Raw genomic sequence first — 13,544 nt, forward strand, 5'->3', positions numbered from 1 at the left:
ACTAGCCAGAACTCTTAGTTTTTTGTCGTGGTGCTTTAATTTGAATGAAGCCTCACTTCCAGGGCAGTGCTTGGTGAAAGTTAGCTAAGCTTTCTGTGAAGTTGTTTTTTATTTCTGCTGCCTGCACCCTACTACAGGCATGTCTGTGCATGGCTGGGTTGTTTGACTTCAGGGTGCTGCCAGGAGGGCCTCTGCCTTGAGAAGTTACTTTGATGATGTTTGATTATGAAATCGAATCTTAACTAAAGCCTGGTTTTCTTTCCAGGTTGTATGTAGAGTCCTGAACTTCTTCCGTGTGTCCCTTTAAAACGTTTCTTATTTCTCCACCTGCTTCTCCTGATGGAAGACTGGCTGGGGTTCCTTTTCTGCTGTTCATGCTGAGTAGTTGCTTGGAGAGGTGGTGTGTGAGTGAAGGTACACCTGGTGATGGTAAGACCTAAAATAACATTTCCAAGGCTAATGCTTTCTGTAGCCTCCTGTGAAGGCTCAGGCACCTGTTGAAGGGCTCTGAGTCAAAAATGGCAAATGTGAAACCGCCCAGTGACTGCCAGAGCCACAGGTGGCTTCCCCATCCCCTGACCAGTCATATTGTTTTAATCAGCACCTAAAGACTTGCCCAAGTGCAGCTCATTTGGTTTTGTTGGGATACAGTGTGATGAGCAAGAGCTCCTAGTCTGGAACAGCTGGTAGGAATTCTACTTCTTACATGCAGCTCCATATGGAAAGCCAGAAGTGCCACTTGGTGCCTAAAGAGGCAAAATAAAGCAAAATTGAGGTTGTTGAAAGATGTGAAAGCCCGCCTTGATTTCTCAGGGCTTGCTGACTGAAAGGTGCTCTGGGTAAGTGAGCACCTCCCTTTTAGCAGGGGCTGCAGCAAGTTCAGTGGTAGAACGCACCTTAAAACCAGTGTGCTCTGGCTCCATATTCCCTGCCTCTTGTGCTATTCCATTGATCCCCAGGAGGAAAGTAGTGAGAGGCTTAAGACAGTGTACAAGTTGAATATAAAGAAAATCCTGGGAAGATGTGTTAAGTGAACAAATTGCTGAGGTACTCTGTGGACCTTCTGGTGAGAAAACTCAGAACTATAAGGATTGCATTCGCTGCTGACTGAGGAAGTTAAAACTTCCTTAACAAAATGAAAGAAAATGATTGACTTTTTCCTTTACTTGATTTTTATTAAGCAACTGTGTCTGGACAAAAAGACCTCCAGAAGTCTCATGCAGCCTCAACTGCTCTGTGACTGATTCAGTGCTCAGCAGGGAGCAGAAAACAAAGTATCCTTAATAAAGAGAGATACTGTGTAATTTCCATGGACACATCTGTTCTGACCGTGACTGGGCATTTGTAGGCACTGCCTTCACTCACTTGAGATGAAAACAGCAGAGCGCCGTGCATGTTCTATAGTAGGGAGAAGTGAAAATCCCAAATCCTCAGTTTGGATAGCATGGCCCTGTTGTTTTAATTTTTTTTTCCCCTCCATTTGAACCTTTACTACCTTGATTCCTCTTTATTTGTTTCTTCTCATTATTTTTCTAAGATTCAGATGTGGGAATTGCCCCGGATGTGGTTGCTGCTGATGCTCCCCTGGGAACATGCCTTGATAGGGAATTAACACCAGTCAGTGATGGGCTGTGGGACAAGCAAAGTGCTTCCCGAGCCCCCCAAAGATGTGCAGCTAGACCTGGTTAAAAAAGTCGAACCTTACACAGGCCACAGTGACATATACAAGCATTTCATCAAAGATGACTGCGGGGCTGTCATCAAAGCTGGCTCTCCCTCCCCTCCGCATCACGCCAACCCCTATCCCGGGAACCCCCTGCCCGCCCACCAGCCCGAGCCCCGCAAGAACAAAGTGGCCAAATACCGCGCCAAGTTCGACCCCCGAGTGACGGCCAAGTACGACATCAAAGCGCTGATCGGGAGGGGCAGCTTCAGCCGCGTGGTGCGGGTGGAGCACAAGGCCACCAAGCAGCCCTACGCCATCAAGATGATCGAGACCAAGTACCGGGAAGGGCGGGAGGTGTGCGAGTCGGAGCTGAGCGTCCTGCGGCGCGTCCGCCACACCAACATCATCCAGCTCATCGAGGTGTTCGAGACCCAGGACCGCGTGTACATGGTCATGGAGCTGGCCACCGGCGGAGAGCTCTTCGACCGCATCATTGCCAAAGGCTCCTTCACCGAGAGGGACGCCACGCGCGTGCTGCAGATGGTGCTGGATGGGGTGAGGTACCTGCACACGCTGGGGATCACCCACCGGGACTTGAAGCCGGAGAACCTGCTGTACTACCACCCAGGAACGGATTCCAAGATCATGATCACGGACTTTGGGCTGGCGAGCGCGCGGAAGAAGGGAGATGACTGCCTGATGAAAACCACGTGTGGCACTCCGGAGTACATTGCTCCTGAGATCCTGGTCAGGAAGCCCTACACGAACTCCGTGGACATGTGGGCGCTGGGAGTGATCTCGTACATTCTCCTCAGCGGCACGATGCCCTTTGAGGACGACAACCGCACCCGCCTGTACCGGCAGATCCTGAAGGGAAAGTACAGTTACTCAGGCGAGGTGAGTGTGGTGAGGGGTAGTCAAGCAAGAAGCTCTCCCTAAGTGGGTCTTTGTGATGACCAGAAGCTGGCTGTCCTGTGGGTGGTGACATTACCAAGGGTAAAAAAATATTTGTGATTCTGGCTTTTAAAATCCTTTCCCGTTTTCTATCTGTTCCCAGTGCAGTGTAGCAAGCTCCTTTAAAAAATGTGTGCTCAGGAAGAGGAAACTTCCTGTAGAACAACTGGGATGCTTGTGGGTTTCTAGCCGGGGAGACCTTGGCTGTGGTAAGCTGCTGCTTGAGGCTTTGCAGTTGAAACTTGTGCCAGGGTGTTTGAAATGTGGCACTAGCCTGATTTCTGATAGAAATCCAAGTGTATTATGGAAAATAGCTTTGCTGAAAGGCAGGATTATGGCAGACAAGCGGCACTTGCTGGAGATGTGATTATTTCAAAAATTGATCTGCATTGCCTCCTGAGCTTGGTATGTGAGAAAATGGAGGATTGAAGTATAGTTTTCATAGGTAAGTATGGAAAGAGGAGTCCTAGGGGATAATTTTTAGGCATTCTGTAAATGATAGTGGGGCCTGAAGGTGCTTCTTGCTCTTCAGAAGAAACAATTTGAAATTAAACACTTCTTAATATTATTGTGATACTTCTGATCAAAAACCAGCTGGTAGGAATGAGTGTTGCTACTGTCATGTCTTTGCCGTGCCATGCCTTTGACTATTGAGTGCAGGTCTGTGTCCTCTGGATAAAAATACAGAGCTGAAAAGCATGTGTAGAAAGGCAGTGTGCATAACCAAAGGTATGGGCTGGCTTCTGTTTGAAGAATGAGCGAACAGACTAGGGCCCTTCCTCCAAAAAAATTAACAATTGAAGGAGGTCTCATCACCTGATCAAACTCAGTGCAGCCATAGGCAATCTGGAGAGAGTGAATTGAGTGTTTTGAAGGTTCCCTGGAGTAATTTACTTTGATGTCCACTGGTCCTTGTGCCAGAACGGACTGATTTTGAGAAATATTGTGGATTGCAATTAGGCCACTGGAGACTTGTATGTTATACGTGCAGAGGTAGCACATGTGGCACAGAGAAAGCATTAGACTCTCTATTTTGAAAGTGTCAGTGCACAAGCCTGAGGCATTTTACCTGTTATGCCACCACAAATTACACATTTTAGGAGGCTGTTAAGGATCCTGTGTGTGACATGAGTGATTGTTTTGAAAAGCTGTCGATGTTTTACTGCTTGGAAGGCAAATATGTGTCAGCCAGTAGCCTGTATCTGTTGCCTGGATGCTTTCTGTTCCTCTAGAGCCAGGGAAAATGGGTGCTTTAATTTACCAGTGTAATTAAGCCTATGCCCCTAAATTGCACAGTGCTTGACTGTAGGCATGTATTGGCAGGAGATGCAGTAAAGAGGCTGCTCATTTTGTGAATAAACTTGAGGAGAAAACAAAGTGAGCCAGAGATTTAAAGGTGTCTGGTGTGTTTCCCACAATCTTGCCAGCACTCTTAAAGCCATCTTCTGGATTTTTAAATGCTTCTGTATTTTGATGTTCACAGAAAATGGCTCTTTTTTTGTGTGTGTTACACTGGAAGAAGTGGGAAGATGTCAGAAATGAGGCTATTGGTAAGTTTGACAGGCTAATGGGAATGGCAGGAGCTCTGAGTCCTGGTTTCTTTGGAGCAGGAGTGGGCAGAATAATCAAGTGCATTGCCGAAAGCATCTGTCTTGGATGGATGCAGAAGCAGAGGTTTCATGGGAACAACTGCTTTTCTTCTCTGTAATCTGAAAGTTGAGGATCTGAAACAGAAGAGAAAATGTTGAAAGATGCCTGTGAAGTACAATGCCCAGAGCTGACAGCTTGGGCTGTGTGGCTTAGACATTTCCAGTGGGGAAGGAGGGAGCTGTCTTCAAGCTGTACCATGGCAGGCAGCAGCAGTGCCCTGAGTCTCAGTGCAGAGTCCTGCTTTTTGAAAGGTCTGGCCCCAAAACGTGGTCACAGAGGACAAAGCTGTATTGAAAGAGAAACAAAAGCGGAGGTGCACAATGACCTGAGAAGCAGCTCCATTTTCTTGGAAAAACAAGTGATCCTAAGTCCAGCTAATGTAATTGCTTTCTGACTGGGACCCTCTTACCCCGGCTCCTGTTCCTGGAGTGTGAGGTCTGTTTGAAGAGGCCATTAGCAGATCAATAGGAGAGGTCTCCCACAATAGGTTATTCAGGTACTGCTGACATCACTGCTCTGATTATCTCTTGTATCTCCTTCTGTATTTTTGAACTGCTTCGAGTAATGGCTAGGATGAGGAAGGAAGGACAGCTGGCTTTGTAACATGGTGTGCTTTTTTTCCTGAGCACCCTGAGTAAGGGTTAGGTGGGCTATTGATGCTGCTTTGGATGTAGCCTGCTGAAAAATCGTTCCTTTTCACTTGTTTTTGTTAGAACTTACTAAAAAGAAGGTTGGACATATTTTTAATTTAATTTTTAATTGAAATCTTGGAGTTAAAACTGATTTCTGGGATCTCTTTGTAGCTTAGAAAGTCGACTGAGGAATAAAGCTGGAATTCTATTCTTAGTATCCTTTGAATTTGAAAGTGCAGAATTGAAGATTGGACCATCATTATCCTGCTAGGACAGGCTTGCTCTGGTTCTGTTTCAAAGCTTCTCCTTCTGTTGAATACCAGTACTTTTATGTTGCTTTACACACCTGGGAAAATTGCTGGAATAAGTGGAAGATAATGTATGCTCTGGATAAATTGGGAAACTTAGCTGAGGTGTATGAATTGTTCTGGTTTTGATATCTGATCTGGGCAAATCATTTCTCTCATAGGCTGTTCTCCTGTTCGTAGAACAGAATCAACTTTTTGTGGTATGCTCACAGTGGGTGAGGTTGGTGTGTGCCGCTGTGGGAACACGTCTTAATCAAATAACCAGAAAAGCTTGTTCTAAATAGTGGTGCAAGTGGATGCATTGATAAACGGGCAGTTAGGAGGGACATGCTTGATATATGAAGGAAATTGGGCATTGCAAGTCTGTAGGAGCTCTGCAAGAGACTTAGCAGCCTGTGGAGAGATGATCTGGTTTTGTGTGACTTAGATTTTCCAATGGTTTTTGATAAAAATCCTCACCAAAATCTCTTGAAGGAACTTTGCAGCTGTATTGTGATAGTGGCCTTCGCATGGATCAGCAGTTTGCTGATAAGCACAAATGTGAAATACATGGTCAGTTCCATAGGGAAAGACAAAACCTGAAGTTTGAAGGATCTGTTCCCTTCTGCCTTAAAGCCAGCAGGAGAAAGTTCCCTAACAAACCTTCACAGTCTCTGATGATACAGACTTCTTCAGAGGATGAAAACGAGGGCTGTGGACCTTGGAAGTTTGCCTGAGTTTGAAGAGCAACTGGATGAATTCATGGAAGACACACTGATGGAGAGAATGACACAAAAAAATGCCAAGTGTGGATAAAGAAGTCCCTAAGCCACATATTTTTGAGCCAAAGGAGAAGCCTAACTTGCAAATTGTATGTGCATTGCATTTCTACTTTTCTCTCCTTGAACATTCAGAACCTTTATGATCTTCTGCCCTAACTTAGAGTTTAAAGCACCAAGTTATATGCAGGTGTTGAGTAAACTCTGCAGACCCTGTATGGATAGATTCAGGTTGGAAGAACGCCCTTAGTTACAGGAAAACCAAGTTACTCTGGATGAGTAGCATGAATGGTGTTCCCATAACGACAGACTCAGTCTGTGTGAGTAAAAAGACAAACCACTTTCTCCCCAAGCAGTTTTTCCTGCCTGCAGCTGATAGCAGAAGCAGGAAGCATGGAAAGTACAGGCAGTGCATTAGCAAACAAACTACCTGTGCTACCTGGCTGAAAGCAAGATAAAAATAAAGCCATTCCAAGGCAGCTGATGTGTGCTTACAGGATGAGTCCTTACCCAAGCATGTCTGCAGAGCATTTCCAAAGTATCCTTTTAATTGTCTTCATTGTGGGGGCTGGTTAAAAGGCTGTGGAGGACTTGTAATCCCTCAAATCCCTTGTGACACATAGTGGAGGAGACAGGTGACAGGCTTGTCAAATTTTAATATTAACTTCCTGCATTTATTCAGTGTTTTGAGAGAGAATATGGTAGAGCTTGAACCCAGACTGCCTGTGACTCAGTTGTGAGCTGGTTGCTGAATGGCCCATCCCGCCCCAGAGGGACTGATCAGTCACTGTGTTATGAATTATGATGACTGTGGTTGGATTTCCTATCAAATGACAAACTTAATCTAAAAAAGGCACAAGCAACAAAAAGAAACTGTAATTATTCTTGGTAACCTACTTCCCCTAAAAGCTGCAGATGGAAATGTATAGTGGCACCTCAACTTTCTATTCTGCATACTTGTATTTTACTGTAAAAATGATCTCCTATAGGAGAGGGAGAAAATTATACTTGCATATCACAGAAAATCTCTCCATAATCCTTATCACTTTGCAGAAGAGTTCAGTGAGTGTAGGACAAGCATTCTGAAACTTTGGATGAGGCTTTGTACAAAAGTTTTGCAATGCAGTAAGTTTTGCATTGATGCTGTGGCAGGTCTGGCTGGCTTCCAGTCCTGGAGAGATTCCTGCATGTTTGTACTTTTGGTCACTTAAAATTAATTACATATGCCTATGTAATTAAAAAAAAATCAGTCTTTTGTTGTTTTGATGATAAAAGTATAACCACTTTATCAAAATATACCAGTTTAGAAAAAAATTAAGTATTTCACACCATATTACCTTTATTTTCTATTTTATACTTAGTTTGCCTTAGAAATGTGTCCATGTTTTTTCCTGCAGTTCATACCTTTAATGTTATGTATCATCAAGTTTTGTGTAATATGTTATGTGCTAATTAAATTGGTTAAAGGGTAGCAACTGCTCTGAAGGAGGGAAAATTCTGTCTCTGGTGATCTCATCGTAGTACAGCTCCTGTTTAGGATGAGCAGTAAGGCAGCCTAGCTTCCTTGAAATTGGACTGGAGTATGTCTTTGGGAAAACAATAAAAGCAAGTTTAAAATATAGCCAGGAACAGAGAAGCACCACTGCCCTCTAATGCTCCCTTGGTCCTATATATATATATTTTAATGCAGGAGATAAAGTCATGTATGTACAAGAGGCCAGAAACGCTGGTAGGTGCCTCCCTTTATTGAAGATTTACCTTTACAAACTGTAGAGCTGCTCTTGGCTCTAAGAGGAGCTCAATGCAAAGCCACCTGATTCTTCTGGAAGTTCTCCATTGGCTCAGTGCCTGGGAGGGTCTGGATGCAGCAGGACCCCTCGCTTGTGGGGTCCCCAGAAGGTCACACTGACACACAGTGTTGCCTTCCATGGCTGTGCCAAGATGGTCTTTAGACCCATTAGATGCTTTTGCAGGGCAGTCATCACCTTGGCCTCTGATGTCTGTGCCAGAAGAGAGGAGAGATTTCAAAGCAGCAGGGTGGCCAATTTTCCTTTCTTTTCCCTGGAGTTTGAGTGGCCCAAGCTGTTGAATATAGTGTAACAAGGAAAACAGGGACAGGGCAGCTGAAGGCAAGGTTTTAAAACACATTTGCAGTACTTACTGGCATGAGCATACAAGTCTCTGGGACTTTTTAGCCTTCGTGGGGGAAGAAAGAGCTTTTTACTTAGAGCAGCTGCTGTTTTTTCCTGTGAGCCACATTAGATGGTAGAAGTGTTTTGTAAAAGTCTTCTTAGAGTAATGCAGGCATTTTTTTTCTAAAAACTAGAGCTAGCTTTTTTTCCTGTGTAGGGAAGAATTGTTTTTTATATAAATTGTTGAGCCCTTTGCCTGGAAAAAGTAAAACCCCATCAATTTACAGAGGAATGTGCTTTTGCATTTCACATGGCTGTGTGAAAGCGGTGATTTTGAAGTAGAACAACGAGAGTGTTGGCGAGCTGCAGTTGCAGGGCTCTGCTGAAAAGGGCACTCTGCTCTCCTTTGAAGAGCTGGAGCACTTGAACAGGATGAAAGCTCCTCTCCAAACCAGGCACAGAACACTGAGGCCAGCCCAATGAATGGACTTCCCTTGGCTTCTGCTCTTTTTTCTCTTTTAATGCACCAGCTCAGTGGGTGTGAGGATAGGTGTGTTTGTGTTGCTCCATCTTCAGCAGCTGAAGTGTTTGTCCAGATCTCTCCCGCTGCAGGAAGGGACATCTTTGGAAACGTGATAACCTCAATTAGAACCTGAAAGATCCTCCCATCCTCCTGCATGTATCAATGACCATGCTCCTGCAAAAACTCAGCATGCTGCATTGGTAAACACTTTATTTAAGGGTAAAGAAACACCTTTCCCTGTGAAAGGGCTTTGAAACCAGTGTATACATTTGAAAATCAATTCCCCTCACTCTGGCTGCATCTTAAGGCTCTTTTTGAAGGTTGTTTCCTCCAATGGAATTGGTGTCACAAGGACCTTTTTCAAAATCACTCCTTTTGCCTTTTTACTGTGTGCTTCAGCTTATGTTGCAGCACAGCAGTGAGGAGAACCCCAAATGCTAGGGCAGGGTAAGCAAGGAGAGGGATGATCTTTCTCTGCCTACATCTGCCATTTCCATTTCACAGAATTGTGCTTGTCATCAGGACAGGGTGGAAACTCTGTCTAAGCCTCAAAGCCTCTAGAAACAAAGAAAGCAGGGAAGGAATCTCCATGGGGAAGAGGAATGTGGGTTTTTTCCCAATGATTTCATTCACAGCCCTTTTTCCTTAGCGCTGCTGTCCATACCAGTAGGTTCAAGGCAGAGTGACAGGCAACAGCTGAGTGTTTTGGTTAAGATTTTTGTGATGAAAGATTGGGTTTGGGGAAGTGGTGCACAGTGTATGGCACGTAATATAAGAATGGAAGGCAGGAGCCACATCTGAGGGGAAAGGATTTACAGCAATGCTGTGATTTGACATATATTTTCATTCCTTCATCTGCAGGCCCTATAAAATCCTTTTAATGGTAGAATAGTATTTCTACAGAATTAGGGATGTAGGAATAAAGGGACATTGGTAGGGTAAAAAAGAATATTAAGCTGACTCTGTACAGAATACACATTATTAACAGAAAGGATTTCATCTATCAGCTACCGTTGGTGTCTTTGACTCCTTTACATTTGCCCAAAAATAGCCTAGGCCGTTTCCTCTCTTACCTTTGGCTGACAGAATCCTTGGTTTTCCAGCTGTGCCTCAGATGTGTTGTCTTTCTGATACCTTAGTGGAGGTGCATTTTGAGGCAAGACATGCTACTGCACACTCACTGACTGAGGACCAAGATTCAGAGAGTGAGAATGTGTGTTAATTCTGCAGTGGGAAGAGCTGCAACCTGCAGGAAACCTGTCCCTAAATACAGCAGCTGCCCCCTTCTCCTCTTTCTTGGAAATGGTTACCATGGGGCTGAAGTCTGTGTTGGAAGTTCAGCTGCTCCTGGAGGTGGGCTTGAGCAAGGTGCAGCCCTTGAGCAGGGTGTGAGCCCTCGTTTGGTTCTCTCATTGCTATGGCACACATGGGAGTTTTATCACAAGTTGTGGGGTGAGTGGATTGGGGTAACATCTTGCACTGCTTCAGATGGATTTGCTGGACTGCTCTGCTGAGGACCTGAGGCCCCAGATGATTGTATGGAAATACAACACCAGAACAGCATTGCAGCTCTAGGGGCACAAGGAGCAGTGGCTGGCACCTATAAAACGTTTTTAAAGTGATGTTTCAGGGCGGAGCTGTAAAAGTGTTGCACTCTGGAGAAAATTACAGCGTCTTCCTAACTCTGTTCTGAGCTCCAGGCTGAGGCTTTGAGTTTTTGCAGAGCTGGCACCTGGCTGTACTTCCAGCTGCTGCCTTGCTGCAGGTTAAAAGCCAGTTTTGTTTAATCAAAACTGAGCTCTGTGGGGAAGGGCTGTGAACATGTACCTTGCTGCAAATCACTTTGTGGCCTGTAATTGACCCTGCCTTAGAGAGAGGCAATTGAACCTGATATATTTGGAAGAATCTGGCGTTGAAAGATGTTTCAGATTTCCTCTGACTGGAATTTAGGACTTCCCTAGCATTTGCAGTGTGCTCCTGCCCTGGGATGTGATGAAGGAGGAGTTAAGCAGCGTGCTTGGCATAGGTAGGAAGTCATGGTTTTAATATCACATAATTGAAATCTCTTTTCAACTGCAAAAACTGTTCTGGGGAATTTCTGTTTGTGTTGGGCTGGAGGGCTAAAAAGGTGCTTCCTAAGCCCAGAGGTTTTCTTGGCAGTCTCTTTACCTAATCCCTGAAATCCCTAAATCTGACAAGATTGCAATTGCAGCTCTGAGGCTGTAGGCAGAGGGAACTGGGTTAGTTGTTGGGAGCTGGAAGGGGTGGCTTGTACTGGTGGTGGTGCATCTGAGTTCCCTGGTTTGGAGCATGAGCTCCTCTCTCTCTGCTCTCACCGCCCCCCTGCTGCCCTGAGTGAATGACAAGGTAGAAAAAAGAGGCATGTTTTCCAATACCTTTGTTTTTTTAACTGGATGTTTTGATAGATTTTCCTGAAAACTGAGCTTTTACTAATGCACCAGATTAGTGTTGATTGGTGACACGAGAGCCATTCACACAAGTCAAGGAGAGGCAGAACGTTCTGGAGGTGGCTGTTAAGAGATACCTGCTGTTCCTGCAGGGTTCCCAAAGTGCTGGTGTGGACCCATGCCTGGCTGTGTGTCTACAGCTCGTGAACTTCCATAATCATGGTACTCCCTACACATCCAATGCACCAGTGCTTCAGGCAGGCACTCCCTGTGATTAACCAAAGAGTCTGATTTTATATCTCACAAAAGGTGGAATTGAGCTTTCTGATAAAAGTGTTTGTGTTGATATGCAGAAAAGAGTCCACTACTGGAATAAGTAGTACAGTAGGTATGTTTATTCCAGCACTGGGACGCATGGGGGATAGCTCCTCCAAAGCTGTGCGTGCTGACAGCTGCATTCAGCTTGGTATTTATCGGGTTACAAGTTCCATATTCATTAAGTTTCCCAACACACCTATACATATTCATTACCCAGCCCCGCCCAGCCTCGCCTGGTATTACAATGAGCCCAAGAGTCGTTGACATCCACGTTGGGCTTGTGCAGTGCTGTCTGGTGGTTGTGGGCAGGGGTCTCCGGGATGAAGTAAGACTCCTCCTCAGATGAAGTAAAGAGTCTTCCTCATTCTGAGCTTTTCACCTTGCTTCCCTGCGCATGTTCTTCATGTCCCTGGCCCAAGTCCAAACTTCAAGGCTGGTTTAAGTTAGTTTTAGGTTCAAAAACAGGATCTTTGGTCAAGATTCCTTCCCTTTATCAATAGTCTTATATCTTCTTATTCTGCTTTGGTAGGCAGAATAAGTGTTGAGCAAGCTGTATGCATTGTTTTTAACAAACAGCTTCTTAGCAAATCATTTAACCTCTGCTTCCCCTTCCTCTGCCTGATTCAGTGTGTTTCCTACCTTTGTGTGTGTCTGAAGAGTAATTTCTAAGGGACTTTTTAATAGTCTGATCATTTTGAGAATGATTATGTAGCTCAGATGTGAGGAAGGTTTCTCATTACAGCTGGGATGATTCAGAAGACTTTATATACTGTTTTATCAGTGCTGATAGGAGTGCCTGGGTTACAGTTTCTTATCTCTCTACACTCAGTCCTTCATCTTTTTTTTCATTTGCTTTTAGCTTTACAAGCTTCAGGAATTCTTGGTGGCATTCTTCAGCTACTGTTTCGTTCAAGAGTCTGGTATTGCAAAATTAAGGAAAACTTGACACTTGGTTGAGAATGTAAAATAATTTCATGGCAAAGTCCTCTTCCAAAGTTATAGGAGTTCCCATACCTCCAGTGTTTAGCACTGGAGCTTGGCAAGGATGGATCTGACATTGGAGAGATCTTCAGCTATTTTCATGAAATTGTTCCATGGTCTCTGAAAACTCCTTTTTTGGAAATGAACTGTGAGCACAGAAAGTGTGGGGACCAAATCTTGTATTTCCCTGAACCTGCTGTGTTAAAAGTGACATTTACTTACCAGTGCCTCATCAACAAAGTGGAACATGTAGTGATGGTGGTTCTCTAGAAATGGCCAAAGGTCCAGAGGTATTTGAGGATTTATTGACCAACCCAGTTTAGGTGCAGCTATGTTCATTATATTTGCAGGTGGCATTGAATTGGAATGACTGCAAAGGGCATTGAGTTCCAGATAGCCCTATCAAATTTGAGCAATTCAGTAGCAGGTGTAGGTTGTTGTTTTTTTTTTTTTTTTTAAATAAGAGTAAGTTAGTGTACAAAAATAGGTGAAGAACAGAAAATTAGGAGGTGTTGGCTTCTCAGAAAAGGATCTGTCTATGAATCACAAACTATTATGTGAGAGTGGTGTCATACTTGTGGGAAAAGGTGAATGTACTGATGTGTATGAACAGAAAGGCAGTGTGTGGTATGATCCTGCTGTGTTTAGTGGCTGCTGCAGATGCCAAGCTGAAGCTCTGACACTTCTGGGCAGCAGACTTCAAAAACACCACGGGCCAAGTGGAGAGACTTGACAGAAGGTCAACAAAAACAATTGTGAGTCAAAAAACCACAGTGTCCGGAAGAGTAAAACATTTTTGGCTGTTTGGCCTAGAGAATGTGTTGTCACAGAAGTTTGCAAATATGTAAAAGGCTGCTTCAAAGAGGAAAAGGAATAATCTCTTTTCCAGATTATGTCAAACAAGAGCCTTAAACGGCACTTAGAAAGATTCACACTGAGCTTTTTACAACACTGGTGTCTCCTGTTCCTAAAAAATGTTTACCCGGAGGATTTCTGAAGCTGTCTTGCAGAACACGTGAGGCAGTCATCTGTCAGGAGTGATGCATCTGGGGTGGGTCCTTGGGGGACTGTGGGATGGATTGGATGATCCTTGTGTTTGTTGCAGCCCTGCCTTCACCCTGATTTCCCAAGGAAGCAAAGTTTATGGAACTGTGCTGTCCTTCAGTCTTCTGGAATTAGCTATTTAAATTCTAAGGTTGGTGTCAACCCAGTTT

At 44.4% G+C, this 13,544-nt stretch overlaps 1 protein-coding gene across 2 annotated transcripts in view; it reads left to right on the forward strand.

The window, feature by feature from the left end:
* Window positions 1–13,544, forward strand: part of PSKH1 (protein serine kinase H1) — a 31,163-nt gene that overhangs the window by 1,165 nt on the left and 16,454 nt on the right. Inside the window, exons 2-3 of one of the 2 annotated variants that reach the window (XM_048316728.1) lie at window positions 266–429; window positions 1,538–2,563. In XM_048316728.1, coding sequence (XP_048172685.1) covers window positions 1,625–2,563 — 939 coding nt within the window. In that variant the 5' untranslated portion in view covers window positions 266–429; window positions 1,538–1,624. The remainder of the gene's footprint in view (window positions 1–265; window positions 430–1,537; window positions 2,564–13,544) is intronic. The other variant, XM_048316729.1, reaches the window with a different exon arrangement.

The sequence above is a fragment of the Corvus hawaiiensis genome, chromosome 12 (genome assembly GCF_020740725.1).
Source record: "Corvus hawaiiensis isolate bCorHaw1 chromosome 12, bCorHaw1.pri.cur, whole genome shotgun sequence".
Classification (NCBI taxonomy): Eukaryota; Metazoa; Chordata; class Aves; order Passeriformes; family Corvidae; genus Corvus; species Corvus hawaiiensis.